General features: G+C 43.0%; 1 protein-coding gene across 2 annotated transcripts; it reads right to left on the bottom strand.

The window, feature by feature from the left end:
- Positions 1-19677: 19677 nt before the first annotated feature.
- On the bottom strand, positions 19678-21068 carry LOC123053798 (uncharacterized). 2 transcript variants are annotated; one of them, XM_044477346.1, is made up of 3 exons: positions 20175-21068; positions 20005-20079; positions 19678-19924 (listed from the first exon to the last, which is right to left on the bottom strand). In XM_044477346.1, the coding sequence occupies exons 1-3, from the start codon at positions 20937-20939 to the stop codon at positions 19838-19840; spliced, it is 927 nt and encodes a 308-aa protein (XP_044333281.1). In that variant the 5' UTR covers positions 20940-21068; the 3' UTR covers positions 19678-19837. The 2 variants fall into 2 exon arrangements, 1 of the variants encoding a protein (XP_044333281.1); XR_006425835.1 differs by having other exon boundaries at positions 19678-19917; positions 20005-21068.
- Positions 21069-21074: the final 6 nt, after the last annotated feature.

A 21074-nucleotide genomic window follows, 5' to 3' on the forward strand; every position in this document is an offset into this window, starting at 1 on the left:
CCTCACCTCGCTTCCGCTGTCGAAGATGCATGTGTGATATGTTTGCATAAGACACACATGCTTTTTCTCTACTTTATCGTGTGTTGTCCATGTCTCTTTCACATATGGATGTTTCAAAAAGTCAACCTTAGAAAAGTTTGACCAGGTATATGTGGAGAAAAAAATTTACATCTGGAATGATCATTAGATTCATCACAACATGTACTTACTTCATACTATCATTTATCTTTGGTGTTGTAGATATAAGTAATTTCTTTATAAACTTGGTCAAAGTTTCCAAAGTTTGACTTTAAAAAAAATAGGCACTACATTATCGAACGAAGGGAGTAGCTCTTTCTCTCTCTCTCACGGGCCTCCCCTCTCACTCGATCTCTCTTTACCGAGGGATTATACAGTCACTATGTCAGCGTATAGCTCCGTATATTGTTTAGTTGACCGGTCAACCAGTCCACATGTTGCCTTGTCAGCTCGTGTTCTCTATCTTCGTGTGCTGGCCCATGTGGCAGTGGGTGAAAAAAAAGTAAACTAGAGGACCATCTGACACGCGGCGAAGTAAACAAAGTTGAAACCACTCGCAGTAGCACCCCGCACACTAGTGAATCAGCGCTGCTATACACACGACGCATGCACGGCCGATGCATGCACGATTCAGACGTGGCAGCACCAACAGCTAGCGTGCATGCAGGAGCACTATTGGGGAAGGAGAATCGTGCAGGCGTCGTGTGTTAACTATCGTGCATGAAGCAATTCCGCTAGTAAATCGAGGGCACACTTCTTCCGCGTGAAGGACGCACTCGCGCACTACACCACTATGCGGCGGCATGCACACAAGGACGCACTCGCGCACACCCAGCACACAATACACACCAGCACACGTGTACACCAGCGTCGCCGCCGCCTGAGATGGACGGCGAGGCAGCCAACAAGCGGAGGCGGCTCGAGCCGAAACCGCATCCGGCGAGCCTGGACTTCATCAGCAGCCTCCCTGAGACATGCTGCTCGTCATCATCGCCCTCCTCCCCACCAAATCTGCTATGTGGACCACCCTGCTCTCCCAGCGGTGGCGCCCCCTCTGGTGCCACGTCCCCCTCAACCTCACCATCGACAGCTGCCTCTTCGACGGGGATTGCAAAGGCATGGCCGCAGTCTCCAAGATCCTTGCATCATACCCTGGGCCAGCCAGACGCCTTGACATCCGCATGTTCAGTACCAACTGCAAGGTCCAAGCCAAGTTCGACGAGTGGTTCTTATCCCCCGCCCTAGATCAGCCCAAGGAGCTCAGGTTTGAAGCTGGACGATGTTGCTCTCTGCCGCCATCTGCGCTCCGCCTCACGCCAACATCGCGCCACGCCAGCTTCAGCTCCTGCTATTTTCCCCAGATTAATGCCATGCCCACCCTTCTTCTCCTCAACTCAAGCAGCTCGACCTCTTCGATGTTGGCATCTCGAAGAAGGTTGTGGAACACCTGCTCTGCAGCTATACTGCGCTCGAGTATCTTCGTCTTCGGCAGATTCACGGGTTCATTAGCCTCCACATCACCTCGACGAATCTCCGATGGATTTATGTGTCTTGATGGCCCCGCAACCAAACATCAATTGGGAAGAGATCACTCAAGCTGTTCCACATTATGGTAATTGAGAATGCGCCTTTCCTTGAGAGATTGCTTGTATTTGATCTAGAAGGTCCAACAAAAATCAGATTCATTGACGCGCCGAAATTGACAGCGTTGGTGTACTTGTCTGCCAAATTCTCCGAACTCTTTATTGGATCCATAATCGTTCAGGTACAACACTCATCTTCTTCTCAGTCTTCTTGAAATTCACATTTTTTAATTTCTTCCTGATGTATTTACGACTGTCATCCAAAAAATGATTCCCACAAGCTTGAACCAGTCTGTGCGCATAGTGAAGATCTTGGCAATAAAATCTATTGGCCCCAATCTGGATCAAGTTGTTGGATTCCTTACATGCTTTCCGTGCACGGAGAAGCTACTCATCGAGGTGAAACTACTTTCCTACTAGTAAACGGTAATCAGAATGTAGCTCAATTTTTTCGTAGGTTTCCCAAATTACGATGACAAGTGTAGTGTTCAAAACTGCATCTACGCACTGCACCAAAAGAAATGTTTTTAGTATTTTTTCTCACGTGATCACCTGCATCATTTTGTTGTTGTACTAGTAGCCTAGGCTAGTCATAGTGGCAAGTAACTTAGACTAGCAACTCTATGGTTAGCCTAAGAGCAAGTACTACCTCCGTCCTGGTTTACTCTTCGTATTTTGTAGTATCAAAATTTGACCATAGATTTAACTGACAAAATGTTAATGCATGTCACTAAAAATTATATCGTTGGATTCATTTTTTAACATAATTTCAAATGGTATAATTTTTGGTGACATGCATTGGCATTTTCTTAGGTAAATCTGTGGTCAAAATTTTACACTAAATACGAGGTAGTATAAAAGTGGACTATAACGGCCCTCCACTATGTAGGCCAAAACACGTTCCAAATTCACTTCTGATGCATTTGGCATGGATGCCTTCCTTTGCTCACCTGGTGCCCCAATCTGGATCACCTACTTTGCTCCGGTGCCAAATTAACTCATGCAATGAAAAAACACTTGCGTGGGAGAGGGAGAGGACTGAGGCAATAAAAACACTTGTTTGGGAGAGGGAGAGGCTGGTGTAGTTGGTTTGATTGATTTGTTTGTACATGTGGGTCTGTGTGCACAGCGGTGCCAAAATCTTTTGATTTGACATTGATGTGTATTGTATGTGGCATACTTTTGACAAATATGGCATCGGCCACATAGTGCAAGGCAACAAATGCCTAAGCTCTTCATGTGCTCCTAGGTAAATGAGAGGAAAGAGAGAGAGAGAGAGAGAGAGAGAGAGAGAGAGAGAGAGAGAAAGAGAGAGAGAACAAATATCACTAGCCTTAGAGCCAACCCTATCGTATGAGTGAATGATATTGGTACCTCTTGATGACACGACAATCTTATATAGCCAGCTACTCTAACATGTTCTCTTCTTTTGCAGATAAAAAAGACCCGAAAGTGAAAAATGTGCTACACTATAACAATCTCATCGAATGCCTTGATCTCCACTTTCAGAAATTGATTTGATCGACTACCAAGTCAGCACATTTGAGATTAAATTGGCCAGGTTCTTTGTTCTGGAGGCAAGTGTGCTCAAGGTAATGAGGTTTGGCGTTCTCTGGCACAACAATGAATGGCGCGCTGATCACCGCAAGCGTCTAAGCCTAAATGACAAAGGCTCCGTAGAAGCTGAATTTGTTTTTGAAACATCAAGTCGCCAGAGACTAAAAAAATTATTTGCCCATTAGTGACTTGTCAGGGCGGTGGATTTTACTTTGTATGATAATGTTGCATCCACCTAAAGTAACGAAAGTTCTTACGTAAACTTCCTAATAATTCCCTCTTAGTAGGTGCAGAATTACCCCTAGCATTTGTAATATCTCTACTTTTGTACTCCTATAAAAGACTCAGTTGGTGATGATGGTGTGTCAGCCATCTGTCATTTCTGACCATTAGATCTGCATCTAACGGCTGTGTGAGGTAAGTTGTGGCATTTTTGCAACAAAAAATAGCCCACTTCTCTGCTCCAATTTGCAGAAAACCCCTTATTATCTTGAAAGAAACCACATCCCTCCCTCACCTCATCAAAACAGCCTCAGAAATATATTTTGAGTGAAACGTAATATATTTTTAGTGGTATATGTATATCAAAACAAGAGTGTTTTCTTTCAAGTTTGTGAACAAGTACTATTTTACTTTGGATCCTTTGCAACGCACGGGCACATTGCTAGTCAGTTTGAAACTTGTAATATTACGACTATCCAGCATGAGGTACTATGTTACGGCAAATGTTCGCGTGCATAGGTGCGGCAACGATATACCCATTACTCGAGTACAATATTTATTATTACTCGTGGCAACGCACGGGAAATTATGTCGCACGGCTAGTCGTAAGCAGGCTAGCTCTACAGCCATGACGATAGTGACTGCACACGGTGAGGCTGACTTTGGTATGCCAAACACGGCGCCTACACTCAGGTGTCATCTCCCGCGCTGGGTCTTGTCACTTCGCTGTGAGGAGCAGCACGTAATAATTTGACCAACGGGTAGTACAACTAGTACTAGCACCACCGTCTAGATTTAGTAGTCTGGATTTCGTATTTACTAGCAATAGCTAGTAATGCATGTCTCTACTCCTATAAAAGACTCAGTTGGTGATGATGGTGTGTATGCCATCCATCATTTCTGACCATTAGATCTGCATCTAATGGCTGTGAGGTAAGTTGTGGCATTTTTGCAACAATAGCCCACTTCTCTGCTCCAATTTGCATAAACCTCCTTATTATCTTGAAAGCAACCACATCCCTCCCTCACCTCATCAAAACAGCCTGATAAATATATTTTGAGTGAAAGGTAATATATTTTTAGTGGTATATGTATATCAAAACAAGAGTGTTTTCTTTCAAGTTTGTGAACAAGTACTATTCTACTTTGGATCCATTGCAATGCACGGGCATTAACTGTGCATTAGTCGCGTTATGAAAAAGAAGTAATCCCAAAACTTTTAGGCGCGGTGCATTAACTACCCACCTCGTTCCCTGTTTTTTGCCGGAAAAAGAAATCAGCCGATAGGAGACGTGGGGTGCGTATGTGATACGTCTCCAACGTATCTATAATTTTTTATTGTTCCATGCTATATTATATTCTGTTTTGGACATTATTGGGCTTTGTTATACACTTTTATATTATTTTTGGGACTAACCTATTAACCGGAGGCCCAGCCCAGAATTGTTGTTTTTTGCCTATTTCAGAGTTTCACAGAAAAAGAATATCAAACGGAGTCCAAACGGAATGAAACCTTCGGGAACGTGATTTTCGGAACGAACGTGATCCAGAGGACTTGGAACCTATGTCAAGACACCAACCAGGAGGGCACGAGCTAGGGGGAGCGCCTACCCCCTGGGGGCGCCCTCCACCCTCGTGGGGCCCATGTTGCTCCACCGACGTACTTCTTCCTCCTATATATACCTATGTACCCCCCAAACTACCAGATACGGAGCCAAAAACCTAATTCCACCGCTGCAACCTTCTGTACCCGTGAGATCCCATCTTGGGGCCTTTTCCGGAGCTTCGCCGGAGGGGGCATCGATCACGGAGGGCTTCTACATCAACACCATAGCCTCTCCGATGATGTGTGAGTAGTTTACCTCAGACCTTCGGGTCCATAGTTATTAGCTAGATGGCTTCTTCTCTCTTTTTGGATCTCAATACAATGTTCTCCCCCTCTCTTGCGGAGATCTATTCGATGTAATCTTCTTTTGCGGTGTGTTTGTTGAGACTGATGAATTGTGGGTTTATGATCAAGTTTATCTATGAACAATATTTGAATCTTCCCTGAATTCTTTTATGTATGATTGGTTCTCTTTGCAAGTCTCTTCGAATTATCAGTTTGGTTTGGCCTACTAGATTGATCTTTCTTGCAATGGGAGAAGTGCTTAGCTTTGGGTTCAATCTTGCGGTGTCCTTTCCCAGTGGCAGTAGGGGCAGCAAGGCACGTATTGTATTATTGCCATCGAGGATAACAAGATGGGGTTTATATCATATTGCATGAGTTTATCCCTCTACATCATGTCATCTTACTTAAGGCGTTACTCTGTTCTTATGAACTTAATACTCTAGATGCATGCTGGATAGCAGTAGATGTGTGGAGTAATAGTAGTAGATGCAGGCAGGAGTTGGTCTATTTGTCTCGGACGTGATGCCTATATACATGATCATACCTAGATATTCTCATAACTATGCTCAGTTCTGTTAATTGCTCAACAGTAATTTGTTCACCCACCGTAATACTTATGCTCTCGAGAGAAGCCACTAGTGAAACCTATGGCCCCCGGGTCTATTTTCCATCATATTAATTTTCCAACACTTAGCTATTTTCATTGCCTTTTAGTTTACTTTGCATCTTTATCATAAAAATACCAAAAATATTATCTTATCATATCTATCAGATCTCACTCTCGTAAGTGATCGTGAAGGGATTGACAACCCCTTTATTGGTTGGTTGCGTGGATTTATTTGTTTGTGTAGGTGCGAGGGACTTGTGCGTGGCCTCCTACTGGATTGATACCTTGGTTCTCAAAAACTGAGGGAAATACTTACGCTACTTTGTTGCATCACCCTTTCCTCTTCAAGGGAAAACCAACGCAGTGCTCAAGAGGTAGCAAGAAGGATTTCTGGCGCCGTTGCCAGGGAGTCTACGCAAAAGTCAACATACCAAGTACCCATCACAAACCCGTATCTCCCGCATTACATTATTTGCCATTTGCCTCTCGTTTTCCTCTCCCCCACTTCACCCTTGCCGTTTTATTCGGCCTCTCTTTTCCGTTCGCCTTTTTTGCTTGCTTGCTTGTCACTATGGCTCTATCTAGATCGGATGATATTTACCTTAAAAGGTTAGAAGAGATCGAAAGCAACGTTAGGAGTTTTATGGTTTTACAATTTGAGCATAATAATTTCTTTAGGAACGAGCTTAAAGAACAAAAAAGCTTTATGGGTTACATGAATAAAGAGCTCAATGATATGTCTAAAGAATTTTATGGTTTGAAATCTCAGATTGCCCATCTCGAAAAATTAATAGCTGAAGTCTCGGATAGGCAGGCCACCTTAGTTAATAAGATGGCCGCTAAGCCGGAAAACTTTGAAAATAAAGATGAAGATCTAAAAGTTATTGATGTGTCCCCTATTAAATCTGGGTTTTGCAATATGAATCTTGATAATGATGGGACTGAATATGATCCACCTTTACCTAGAAGGCGTTCCAAAAATTTGGAGTTTTTAGATCTTGATGCTAAAATTGATAAAAGCAAGATTGAAGAAGTTAAAACTTTGGATCTCAATGAACCCACTATTTTGGATTTCAAGGAATTTAATTATGATAATTGCTCTTTGATAGATCGTATTTCCTTGTTGCAATCCGTGCTAAATTCTCCTCATGCTTATAGCCAAAATAAAGCCTTTACTAAACATATCGTTGATGCTTTAATGCAATCTTATGAAGAAAAACTTGAGTTGGAAGTTTCTATCCCTAGAAAACTTTATGATGAGTGGGAACCTACTATTAAGATTAAAATTAAAGATCATGAATGCTATGCTTTGTGTGACTTGGGTGCTAGTGTTTCCACGATTCCAAAGACTTTGTGTGATTAGTTAGGTTTCTGTGATTTTGATGATTGCTCTCTAAACTTGCACCTTGCGGATTCCACCATTAAGAAACCTATGGGAAGAATTAATGATGTTCTTATTATTGCAAATAGGAATTATGTGCCCATAGATTTTATTGTTCTTGATATAGATTGCAATCCTTCATGTCCTATTATTCTTGGTAGACCTTTCCTTAGAACGATTGGTGCAATTATTGATATGAAGGAAGGGAATATTAGATTCCAATTTCCGTTAAGGAAAGGCATGGAACACTTCCCTAGAAATAAAATAAAATTACCTTATGAATCTATTATGAGAGCCACTTATGGATTGCCTACCAAAGATGGCAATACCTAGATCTATCCTTGCTATTATGCCTAGCTATAAACGATAGCACTTGTTGGGAGGCAACCCAATTTTATTTTTAGTTTTTTGCCTTTTGCTTCTGTTTAGGAATAAATATTTGATCTAGCCTCTGTTTAGATGTGTTTTTATGTTTTTATGTTTTAATTAGTGTTTGTGGCAAGTTTAACCTATAGGATCTTCTTGGATGATAGTTATTTGATCTTGCTGAAAATTGCAGAAACTTTCTGTTCACGAAAATAATTGTTAAAAATCACCAGAACGTGATAAAATATTGATTCCAATTGCTGCTGATCAATAAACAAATTATCTAGGTCGTCCTATTTTGGCTGAATTTTTGGAGTTCCAGAAGTTTGCGTTAGTTACAGATTACTACAGAATGTTCTGTTTTTGACAGATTCTGTTTTTCGTGTGTTGTTTGCTTATTTTGATGATTCTAGGGCTAGTAAAATAGTTTATAAACCATAGAGAAGTTGGAATACAGTAGGTTTAACACCAATTTAAATAAATAATAAGTTCATTATAGTATCTTGAAGTGGTGTTTTGTTTTCTTTCGCTAACGGATCTCACGAGATTTTCTGTTAAGTTTTGTGTTGTGAAGTTTTCAAGTTTTGGGTAAACGATTTGATGGATTATGGAACAAGGAGTGGCAAGAGCCTAAGCTTGGGGATGCCCATGGCACACCAAGATAATCTAAGGACACCTAAAAGCCAAAGCTTGGGGATGCTCCTGAAGGCATCCCCTCTTTTGTCTACTTCCATCGGTAACTTTACTTGGAGCTATATTTTTATTCACCACATGATATGTGTTTTGCTTGGAGCGTATTGTATTATTTGAGTCTTTGCTATTTAGTTTACGACAATCATCCTTGCTGTACACACCTTTTGAGAGAGACACACATGATTCGGAAATTGTTAGAATACTCTATGTGCTTCACTTATATCTTTTGAGTTATATAGTTTTTGCTCTAGTGCTTCACTTATATCTTTTAGAGCACGGACGTGGATTTGTTTTATAGAAACTATTATTTTCTCATGCTTCACTTAGATTATTTTGAGAGTCCTACAAAACAGCATGGTAGTTTGCTTTAACTATGTTAGGCATTCGAGATTAGTAAAAAAAATCTTATGAGTGTGTTGAATATTATGAGAAGTTTGATGCTTGATAATTATTTTGAGATATGAAGATGGTGATATTAGAGTCATGCTAGTTCAGTAGTTTTGAATTTGAGAAATATTTGTGTTAAAGTTTGTGATTCCCGTAGCATGCACGTATGGTGAACCGTTATGTGATGAAGTCGGAGCATGATTTATTTATTGATTGTCTTCCTTATGAGTGGTGGTCGGGGACGAGCGATGGTCTTTTCCTACCAATCTATTCCCCTAGGAGCATGCACGTAATACTTTTGTTTGATGACTTGTAGATTTTTGCAATAAGTATATGAGTTCTTTGTGACTAATGTTGAGTCCAAGGATTATGCGCACTTTTCTTCCTTCCACCATTGCTAGCCTCTCTAATACCGCGCACCTTTCGCCGGTATCATACACCCACCATATACCTTCCTCAAAACAACCACCATACATACCTAACATGGCATTTCCATAGCCATTCCGAGATATATTGCCATGCAACTTTCCACCGTTCCGTTTACTATGACACGCTTCATCATTGTCATATTGCTTCGCATGATCATGTAGTTGACATCGTATTTGTGGCAAAGCCACCGTTCATAATTCTTTCATACATGTCACTCTTGATTCATTCCCGGTACACCGCCAGAGGCATTCACATAGAGTCATATTTTGTTCAAAGTATTGAGTTGTAATTGTTGAGTTGTAAGAAAATAAAAGTGTGATGATCATCATTTTTAGAGTATCGTCCCAAGTGAGGAAAGGATGATGGAGACTATGATTCCCCCACAAGTCAGGATGAGGCTCCGAACTAAAAAAAAGAGGCCATAAAAAAAGAGAAAAGTCCCAAATAAAAAAATGAGAGAAAAAGAGAGAAGGGACAATGTTACTATCCTTTTACCACACTTGTGCTTCAAAGTATCACCATGATCTTCATGATAGAGAGTCTCCTATGATATCACTTTCATATACTAGTGGGATTTTTTCATTATAGAACTTGGCTTGTATATTCCAATGATGGGCTTCCTCAAAATGCCCTAGGTCTTCGTGAGCAAGCGAGTTGGATGCACACCCACTTAGTTTCTTTTGTTGAGCTTTCATATACTTATAGCTCTAGTGCATCCGTTGCATGGCAATCCCTACTCACTCACATTGATATCTATTAATGGGCATCTCCATAGCCCGTTGATATGCCTAGTTGATGTGAGACTATCTTCTCCCTTTTTGTCTTCTCCACAACCACCATTCTATTCCACATATAGTGCTATGTCCATGGCTCACGCTCATGTATTGCGTGAAGATTGAAAAAGTTTGAGAACATTAAAAGTATGAAACAATTGCTTGGCTTGTCATCGGGGTTGTGCATGATTTAAATACTTTGTGTGGTGAAGATAGAGCATAGCCAGACTATATGATTTTGTAGGGATAACTTTCTTTGGCCATGTTATTTTGAGAAGACATAATTGCTTAGTTAGTATGCTTGAAGTATTATTATTTTTATGTCAATATTAAACTTTTATCGTGAATCTTTCGGATCTGAATATTCATACCACAATTAAGAGAATTACATTGAAAATATGCCAAGTAGCATTCCACATCAAAAAATTTGTTTTTATCATTTACCTACTCGAGGACGAGCAGGAATTAAGCTTGGGGATGCTTGATACGTCTCCAACGTATCTATAATTTTTTATTGTTCCATGCTATATTATATTCTGTTTTGGACATTATTGGGCTTTGTTATACACTTTTATATTATTTTTGGGACTAACCTATTAACCGGAGGCCCAGCCCAGAATTGCTGTTTTTTGCCTATTTCAGAGTTTCGCAGAAAAAGAATATCAAACGGAATGAAACCTTCGGGAACGTGATTTTCGGAACGAACGTGATCCAGAGGACTTGGACCCTACGTCAAGACATCAACCAGGAGGGCACGAGGTAGGGGGCGCGCCTACCCCCCCCCCCCTGGGCGCGCCCTCCACCCTTGTGGGCCCCACGTTGCTCCACCGACGTACTTCTTCCTCCTATATATACCTACGTACCCCCAAACTACCAGATACGGAGCCAAAAACCTAATTCCACCGCCGCAACCTTCTGTACCAGTGAGATCCTATCTTGGGGCCTTTTCCGGAGCTCCCCCGGAGGGGGCATCGATCATGGAGGGCTTCTACATCAACACCATAGCCTCTCCGATGATGTGTGAGTAGTTTACCTCAGACCTTCGGGTCCATAGTTATTATCTAGATGGCTTCTTCTCTCTTTTTGGATCTCAATACAATGTTCTCCCCCTCTCTTGTGGAGATCTATTCGATGTAATCTTCTTTTGCAGTGTGTTTGTTGAGACCGATGAATTGTGGGTTTATGATCAAGTTTATCTATGAGCAATATTTGAATCTTCTCTGAATTCTTTTATGTATGATTGGTTATCTTTGCAAGTCTCTTCGTATTATCAATTTGGTTTGGCCTACTAGATTGATCTTTCTTGCAATGGGAGAAGTGCTTAGCTTTGGGTTCAATCTTGCGGTGTCCTTTCCCAGTGACAGTAGGGGCAGGAAGGCACGTATTGTATTGTTGCCATCGAGGATAACAAGATGGGGTTTATATAATATTGCATGAGTTTATCCCTCTACATCATGTCATCTTACTTAAGGCGTTACTCTGTTCTTATGAACTTAATACTCTAGATGCATGCTGGATAGCGGTCGATGTGTGGAGTAATAGTAGTAGATGCAGGCAGGAGTCGGTCTACTTGTCTCGGACGTGATGCCTATATACATGATCATACCTAGATATTCTCATAACTATGCTCAATTTTGTCAATTGCTCAACAGTAATTTGTTCACCCACCGTAATACTTATGCTCTCGAGAGAAGCCACTAGTGAAACCTATGGCCCTCGGGTCTATTTTCCATCATATTAATCTTCCAACACTTAGCTATTTTCATTGCCTTTTACTTTACTTTGCATCTTTATCATAAAAATACCAAAAATATTATCTTATCAGATCTCACTCTCGTAAGTGACCGTAAAGGGATTGACAACCCCTTTATTGCGTTGGTTGCGAGGATTTATTTGTTTGTGTAGGTGCGAGGGACTTGTGCGTGGCCTCCTACTGGATTGATACCTTGGTTCTCAAAAACTGAGGGGAATACTTACGCTACTTTGCTACATCACCCTTTCCTCTTCAAGGGAAAACCAACGCAGTGCTCAAGAGGTAGCAGTATGCATTCAATTACTTGAGACTACTTAGCACAACATGCAGTGCTCAATTCTCCGCATGCAATGAAATTAATTACAAAATACTAGTAAACATCAAAGTTCTCCCATTTTTCCCCAACTTGGTCTCGGTGAGATGACTATACTACACCGGTACGGAGGGAGGGCCGAGGAGTAGATGGCCAACACACACGTGAATGCCGCGCAGTCTGCACTTCTCATATAAAGGCTCCCCGCCAGTCCAATCTATGAAATCCTACGCACCATAACCAAGGGCAAGAGTGATCACTCCAATCGCAAGATCAGTTGACAAGAAGCTAGACCCATGGAGGCGATGTGCGCGAGCATGAGCCGGTTGTGCCAGATGGTCCACGACGCCGGCCTGTAGCCCAGCACCGAGGAACGTCTCCAGGTCATGCTTGAGGCCGCCAGGGCGAGAGGCCTCTTGGACGAGAACTTTGTCTCCTTGTTTGACGAGGTCCTCGTCGGCTTCCTCGACAAGTTCACCATCGTCAAGAAGCTCGCGGACGACCTTGACGTACGCCTCCAGCCCACGCGCCCAGGCAGCTCACACTACAAATAAAATACACTTCCGTGATGATACGTGTTTCTCACAGTAGATCGCGTTTTCTGTCATGCATGTACATTCATGACGATTTTATGACAAAATCAAGATAGTCATACCTGTGCTGTCGAATAAGTGTTCCATGACAATACCAAAATTATCATCACGGAAGTGTCCACTTCCATGACGATAAATGGCGCGTCATGGAAGTGTTTTCGTCAAGGGTGACTGACACGTGGCATCCACTGTAACGGGTCATTGTTAACCTATCGGGTTCCATTTTGGATCCGATAACCCGTTAACAGCCCAGACCAATGAGGATTTTCCACGTGTAAAATTCTGGTACGTCGGAGGATCCACGTGTCAGCTTAGCCTCGGGACAGATGTCATCCAACCAATGGACGGGACACGCCTATGACAAGTCGACACGTGGCTCGGCCCGACAGAGGCCCATTCAGGTGAAAAGGCCGGCCTGTTTGACTTGGTCAAAAGGTAGCGGGCCGGCCCACGGAAAGCCTGTTAACAGCCTGTTTGCATATAGCCCATTTACAGCCTGCTAACTCACGGCCTGTTATGGCCTATCCGAATTGGGCCCAGTAGCATCATCTCGGCCATCCAATATGATTCCAGCCCGTTGTACCTTCCGGCCCATGTATGGCCCGTGACGTCTTTCGGCCCACACGAGGCCCTTCGTAACTCTGGGCCCATTAAAGGCCCATGGTGAAACAGGCCTACAATGAATAGTGTATCTCTTTACTCCCATTAACGGCCCATTATTGCGTTGGGCCATTTCCAGCCCGTGTTACCTTTCGGCCATCTAAGGGCCCATTTATTCTTGGGCTCGTTTCCAGCATTCGGTTGCTTACGGTCCTTTACTGGCATGTTCCGCTTGTGGGCCAAATTCAGCCAGTGGTTACAGTCAGCCCGTTTATAGCCCGTTAACCCGTTGGGCTGTTTCCATAGCGTCATCAAATACGGCCCATTAACGACTCGTGATGCATGTCGGTAGAATTAAGCCCGTTATACATTTCGGTCGATTAACGACCCGTTATAGTCGGGCCATAAACACACGATTTCCTCTCTAGCCCGTTTACGGCCCATTTTGCGGATCCTTATAGTACGGACCATGTTTGGCCAATCGACCATGCAGCCCGTAGAAGGCCCATTGATTATACGACCCGTCGAAGGCCCATAGGAGGCCCATGGTCACTACAGCAGGTAGCAGGACCATGGTTACAATGGTCCGTATGTTGCCCATGGTTATTGTGGCCTAGTTATAAAAAATAGGTTATTGTGGCCACTAGAAAAACGTGGAAAAAGACGCAGTGACTACAAGCAAACAACTAAACAAGACAATAAGGAAATAAATAAGCAACCAACTAACGCTAGGCTATTACGGCTATTACACATATTACATCCACTGGGCATCAAAGTTCGCCACCAGTGCAAATATAGGGAACAATGCAGCATATCACATACACTGGTTGTCAAAGTTGGCGACCAGTGCAAATAAACGCCGCAGCAAAACAAGTCCGGAACTGAAACCACTTCAGAAGAGCTCAAGAAACAATATCCTGGGTACCCAACCTGCTGGCAAGATGCTTAGCAAGCTTATTAACTTTCTCTTGTTTTGCGCTTTCCTCCAGCGCTTATTGTTGCACCAGAAATTAGGCATCTGAATTTTGCATGGACTTCCTCAATCATTTGGCTTCCTGTGGCAGCACATCTGATCGATGTCTTTCAACTTGAAGTTGAGACTCAAGAAGCCGAACTGATTCAGGCAGAGAGTTCGAAGAGCTTGTGCCAGCAATAGTGGTCAGTAGCTAGAACACTACATCAAGATAGGACTTTGGGGTTGTCTCACTGTCTTTAAGATAGTTTTTATCAGCTTTCTTGGAGACCAATACGGATGTCTCACTATCTTGAACCTTATCTGCATTACTTCCTCTACCACTGCATAACGGGGTACTCTTCTCCAATATTTTGTCCGCATTCTAAAAGAGAAACAAGCAGACACATCACAGGTTTACCATGTTGTATATGAAACTCATTTTGGTAAACCAGTTCGGCAGTAAGGTGGATAGGATAACAACATGAAACAAACATATATCTATGTACTATGGTCACTGTATGGTCTATATCATTCTAGTGTATGTTGTCAAATCAAGATAGAGACAGTTCAAATCATATATGTTTAAGACAAAGCAACATAGATAGAATATAAGTGCGGGAAACCACACAGCATGACATGAGAACATTACTGTTTATTCAATTGAAACTGAAATCAACATAGTGCAAGTTACAATAGCAAACCAGTTAAAGAAACAGGTTTAAAACATACATGTTGCGCCATTGGAGTTTCAATTGCATCCTTCACATTTGAAATTAGTTGGTATAAGTAAATACAGTAATGCAAGAGCAAAGGAGTATGAACCATAGCTACGGAACCTGACCTGAGAACAATTCTTCTTTTGCTTTAAGCGTTGAGTTGGGGTTCGGAGTGGTGGTCCTCGTGCTTTGGGCACTGCAGTTGCCTTACTAACTGCTCGTGTTTGGGTGCTCTGTGGTGGAGACGGTGTTGTGTCAACTGGAACTGGGTTACTATCTGCTGGGGTTGGGGTTAGAAGAGGTGTTGCTGGTTGTCTGTCGAACTGGGTAGGGGTACAATCTGCAGGAGTCTGGGTTATGTGTGGTAGGGCTGGTTCTTGGGCAAGTACAACCGTAGTTCTATCTGCAACGACGGGTAGCACTATCTTTTCTGAAGACCGTGTTTTTACTCCCTTAGATACTGCCATCACCCCCTCCAATTCAGATGGCTGATAAACAAGAAAAGTAATTGAATGTACAAACATTGTATGATAGACACGTGCAATGGATAGTGGGGAATAAAAGAGGGCATGAAATAATTCACATTTATATTGTCTAATCAAACAACATAGCATGACACAATTTCAAATATATGATGGCTAACTAAACAGGATAGCATGACACAATTTCACATATATGATGGCTAACTAAACAGGATACAATGACATAATTCAAAATATGATGACTATGTAAACAGGACGACGTGATATAACTAAATGATGTGTCTATTAAAGTGGTTGGTATGCTATAGTTCACATACATGCCGTCTATGGAAACCAGATGGCATGATATAATTCATGGATAGAATGACAAAATTCAAAAAATGATGACTATGTAAACAGGATGAGATGATATAACTAATATGATGTCTTTATTAAATGGGATGGCATGGCGTAGTTCAGATACATGTTGTATATGTAAACATGATGGCATGATATAATTCAAATATTGTATATGATTTATGTACTAAGCAAGTAAGTAGATGGCAATCGCATATATGATGTCTAAACTAAGTAGATGGCATTCAATATTTTGTATATGATGTAAAAACTAAGCAATGCAAGACAAAATACACATGATATGAGTAATATAACCGTGCCAAGTCTGAGCATACACCTCAGGGGGAAAATAGGACTGGTCATATGTCTCTGAATCGTCCTCTGAGGAGCTATCTGTAACCCGCAAGATACCTGCTTCAGCAGGTAGCATTGTCTGCTCTAAAGACCTTGTTTCCACTCCAGATTTTTCCATCACCAATTCAAATGACTGATGCACAGGAAGGGTAGTTGAATATAAGAACATTGTCGACAAATGGAATACGTGATACAAAAAAAGGATGGCATGATATAATTCACATATATGATGCTTGGCTAAACAACATGGCATTGCATAATTCACATACATAATGCCTTGCAACAAGATAGCATTGCATAATTCACATATATAATGCCTTGCAACAAGATGGCATTGCATAATTCACATATATATGGTAATTAGACACTAAATAGGTGGCATTCACACAAAGAATGTCTAAACTAAGCAAATGACATAGCAAGGCAGGACACCATATGCACGATATGAGCAAGATAACCATGCCAAGTTAAGAGCATGCACCTCGGGGGGAAATAGGACAGGTCATCTGTCTCTGAATCCTCCTCTGAGGAGCTTTCCGTAACCAGCAAGATATGCGCTTCGTGAGATAGCATTGTCTGCTCTGAAGACCTTGTTTTCACTCCAGATTTTTCCATCACTGTGTCAAATGGCTGATGCACAGGAAGAGTAGTTGAATGTACTTACATTGTTGACAAATGTACTACGTAATAAAAAGGATGGCATGATATAATTCACATATAAGATGACTGGCTAAGCAGGATGGCATTGCAAAATTCACATATATGATGCCGGGCTAAACAAGATGGTATTTCATAATTCACATATATGATATAGTAAGTAAACAGATGGCATTCACACTAAGCATGTCTAAACTAAGCAGATGACATTTTTAGTGTATAAAGTAAGCAATGCAAGGCGCCATATGCATGATATGACCAACATCAGCATGGCAAGTTAGAGCAAAGACCTCAAGGGGTAAATAGGAGTGGTCTGCTCCCTCTGAATCCCCCTCTGAACAGTTATCATCCTCTTGATTACAATCTGGAATGGGGGAGGGGGATGCCTTTGCGCGCACCATGGAGCGACGTCTGCATGAAATTTTATTGCACGCAAGGCTCGTCTCGTTTGCTCTACATGTTCAGTACTATTGTGTACAATAACTGACATGCATAGGAATAAAACATAGTGAGATTATGTAAGGAGTGCATGCATAAATCTAGAGTGATGGTAGCTGTTGGGAAACGTTGCATGGAAAACAAAAAAAATCTATGCACACGCAATGATCTATCCATGGAGATGCATAGCAACGAGGGGGAGAGTGTGTCTACGTACCCTCACAGACCGTAAGCGGAAGCGTTTCACAACGCGGGTGATGTAGTCGAACTTCTTCGCGCTTCAACCGATCAAGTACCGAACGCACGACACCTCCGCGTTCTGCACACGTTCAGCTCGCTGACGTCCCTCGCCTTCTTGATCCAGCAAGGCGCCGAGGTAGTAGATGAGTTCCGTCAGCACGATGGTGTGGTGACGGTGATGGTGAAGTGATCTTCGCAAGGCTTCGCCTAAGCACTATGAAAATATGACCGGGGGTGTAAACGGTGGAAGGGGCTACCGCACACGACTAAAAATTGATCTTGGGAGTGCTAGGCGCCCCCTCCCACACACACACACACACACACACACATATATATATATATATATATATATATATATATATATATATATATATATATATATAGCCGGTCTATTCTGCTAATATTAGCAAAATAGTTATTTTGATAACACTTTCGTGCTGCACGTTCAACGCGAGAGCACTGCACTTTCTATAGCAAGAGCACTGCAATACAGACTAGTGAACTTTATGTTGGAAAAAACTGCACGCAGTGTTTTTCCGGTATTGTTTTCGCTCTAATTTTTTAACCGTTTATCGGAACAAGGTGTATAATATACCATTGGAAAGCTATGGATTAGGCGCAACTTCGCCATGTTGAACACTTTTCGAGATTCCTCGCGTTTTAAGAGCAGTTTGAAAAACTGTGCGGCGGATGACGAGTGGCAGCGAGCGTATTTTCGTCATTTTTTCTAAACCGCTCATCGGAATAAAGCAAATGATACGCCGTTGGAAAGATATCGTCGAGGCGCATCTTTTTCATACCTATTATTTTCTCTAATTCGTGATGGTTTAAGAGCAGTTTCAAATTTACTAAATCGCAGAATTATGTTTTTTTGAAAAAATTTCAATTTTCCGTACTGTTTTCGCTCTAGTTTTTGTATCGAAACGAGGTGTGTAATACGTCATTGGAAAGCTATGGACAAGGCGCAACTTTCATATGTAGAAATTGTTTTGAGATTCCTTACGATTTTAAGTTAATTTTGAAAATGATGTGACGGACGACGAGTGGCAGCGGTCGTTTTTCGTGAAATTTTTACAAACCGCTCGTCGGAATGATTCAAATTATACGCCGTTCGAAAGATACCGATGAGGCGCAACTTTTTCATGTAGAACACTCTCTCTAATTCCTTATGATTTAAGAGCAATTTTGATTTTAACGAAATGCGGACACTGTTTTTTCGCGACCCAAAATCGTCGTATGTACTGCATGAGACAGAAGAGCGCACTGCTCCAGACTGAAAACCGCACTGCATTAGACGGTCAAGTGAACTTCATGGTTTCTTTTGCCGGATTTAAATTTTCTCATACGAGTTTTTCTTGTCTTTTTTCAACTTTCTTTTATGAACAAGAGTGGACCACAAAGACAAGGGCAAGTGAACCGCGACATATACCGAAGTGAGCCGCATTACGATCTTGTAGTTTCGCCTTTTTTTGCATTTTTCATGTTAGGGGCAAATGAACATCATCACTCTCAAAAGTGAACCACATCCGAGGGCCAAACGCACTGCAAAATGAACCACACACATTTTTTGTTCTCTTTAATTTTAGAAATTCTTCCGCACTGCAAGGACGAGGCGAGTGAACCGCAAGGACAAGGCGAGTGAACCACACTGTTTTTTTGCTTGGTTTCTTTTTTTTGTTTTTATCCACCACCGTGTGTACCCTGAAATTTAACCTTGTGTTGTGGTTTCACATGGGCACCCCTCAATTTGTTTAGACGCATGCGGACTACATGATCAAGGTTACTATACTACATGATCAAGGTTAGTGTACTGCATTATGTGTTTCCTCCTTTTCTAAAAAAGTAATACTGCATCATGTGTTTCCTCGTTTTCTAAAAAAGAAGTGAATTTGCACAAAATGAACAGCCAGGATGCTCCAAGTGAACAGCATGCCTACACCCTCGGGACTGTACGCAAAGCATGCCCAAAACCTTGCATTAGTAATCACCGGACTGCACTAGGAAATCTTCTGGGCTGAATACACCAAAACTGACAGCAAAAATCCAAAAGCATTTTTTTCTGAAATGCAAAGTGCTGCCTACTGCTCTTCCTTGGGGCGTTGGTGCCGCCGTCGACTCCCCTTGCATGCATCCAGGGAATACTCTTTTTAAATAAAATGATATACATGTGCCTGAAAAACAACACTTCATACCTGAAAAACAAATACACTTTTTAAATACACTTATCTATAAATGGTGTACTGTAGAGTCCTTCGGAGTGGACTTCATTTTTTAGACCAGAGTGCACTGCATTTTCTTTTGTAGTCTCTTACTGCACATGCAAGCGAGTGAAATGTGTCAAAAAATAATGCATCCAAACACTAAAAATCTACACACCCAAACTGTTTGGACGTCTGTGCTCGAGTGAACTTTTGTTCACAAGTACTAGTTTCCTTCAAAGGACACAAATCTGTACAACTCGCTCTTGAACACATCAAATTCACAAGTGGTCTTCTAAACAAGAATGTTTCCTTCTCTTGTTTTTTGCCTCCATAGTGGATCAAAGAAGTAGTGCAGAAGGTAGTAGCACCCATCTGAAAACTGCACTAGTGATACATCAACAATGAACTTCACCAGTGCACATCTTTTGGAGGAAAAAAATCAAACCGCACACTCAGCACCTGGGAACTGCACACAACTGAGTTGATTTTGGGGGCTACCATGGCGAAGTGAACCTCATGTCGGCGGCGGCCGAACTACATAGAGAGATTTAACAAACTTCATTAGAAACTGAGTTCACCCAAATCAACAGCAATAATATGAAAAAATACACAAAAATTGTTTGGCGAACTGCAAGCCGCTGTCTCCAAGATGCCACGGTGGTGAGAGAGAGGCGCTCCCCGGGCCCCTGCTGCTGGAACCGCGCGCTGGAGACGGTGACTGTGCGCAGCCAGTGAAGCGGCAGCCTAGGGCGCCCTATGATACAGACGGACCTGACGTCCCTTTTTGATCTGGTCACCGTCGGGGGTCGGGGCGGCTCACTGTTGATAACCATCGCGGGCTGAGGATGGAGGTGCCGGCCAGGGGGGTTGTTGGGAGGCAGAGGGGTGCTCATCGGCTCGCGTCCATGGAGAAGAGTGAAGAGAGGAGGGGGATTCCGCCCCGATGCCGCGGTGGCCAGTGTCCACAAGGACAAAATCGAGCTGCATATGGAGGCGCAACCGAGCTGCACTAGGGCGGCGGTTGCCGGCCCGGATCCGCCGCGTGAGGCACACGGGAGGCGCGCTGGGGACGATTGCGGGCCCGGATCCGCCGCCGGGAGCATGCACTGGCGAGACGAATCGGTGTGTACCGATCTCAACAGGGAGAGGAGGCCTGCAACAGAGGAGGGGAGAAGGTGGAGCCAGATCTGGCTACCGGGGCGTGCCTGGCCGTCACCGGTCGAGGTTGGTGGTTGCGGCGTCGTGGCTGACGATGAGGGAGGCCAGCAGAGGAAAGCGGTGGCCGGCAAACCTGCACGAAGACGCGGGCCGCGACCGAGCTGCACGGGGGCCGCGACCGAGCTGCATGAGGTGGGGCGGCGTCGGAGCACCACGGATGGCGGGGCAGTGGCCATGGCTGGAGCGGGGCGGGGCTGGGGCCGTCTCTGGGCGGCGCTGCGGGTCAGATGCGCGCGGGGGAGATGAGGGGCGGCGCCGGACGGGTGGAGTAGGAGGCGGGGCGGCTCCGGACGGGAGGAGGAGGAGGCGAG

This window comes from Triticum aestivum, chromosome 2D (genome assembly GCF_018294505.1).
Source record: "Triticum aestivum cultivar Chinese Spring chromosome 2D, IWGSC CS RefSeq v2.1, whole genome shotgun sequence".
In the NCBI taxonomy this organism is placed as follows: Eukaryota; Viridiplantae; Streptophyta; class Magnoliopsida; order Poales; family Poaceae; genus Triticum; species Triticum aestivum.

Coding starts and splice junctions, on each gene's coding strand:
- LOC123053798 (XM_044477346.1), bottom strand. CDS start 20,939: ATGGCCACTGCCCCGCCATCCGTGGTGCTCCGACGCCGCCCCACCTCA. Junction 20,080..20,174: donor CTTGGAGACAGCGGCTTGCA/GTTCGCCAAACA, acceptor CTCTCTATGTAG/TTCGGCCGCCGCCGACATGA. Junction 19,925..20,004: donor CAGTTGTGTGCAGTTCCCAG/GTGCTGAGTGTG, acceptor TCACTAGTGCAG/TTTTCAGATGGGTGCTACTA.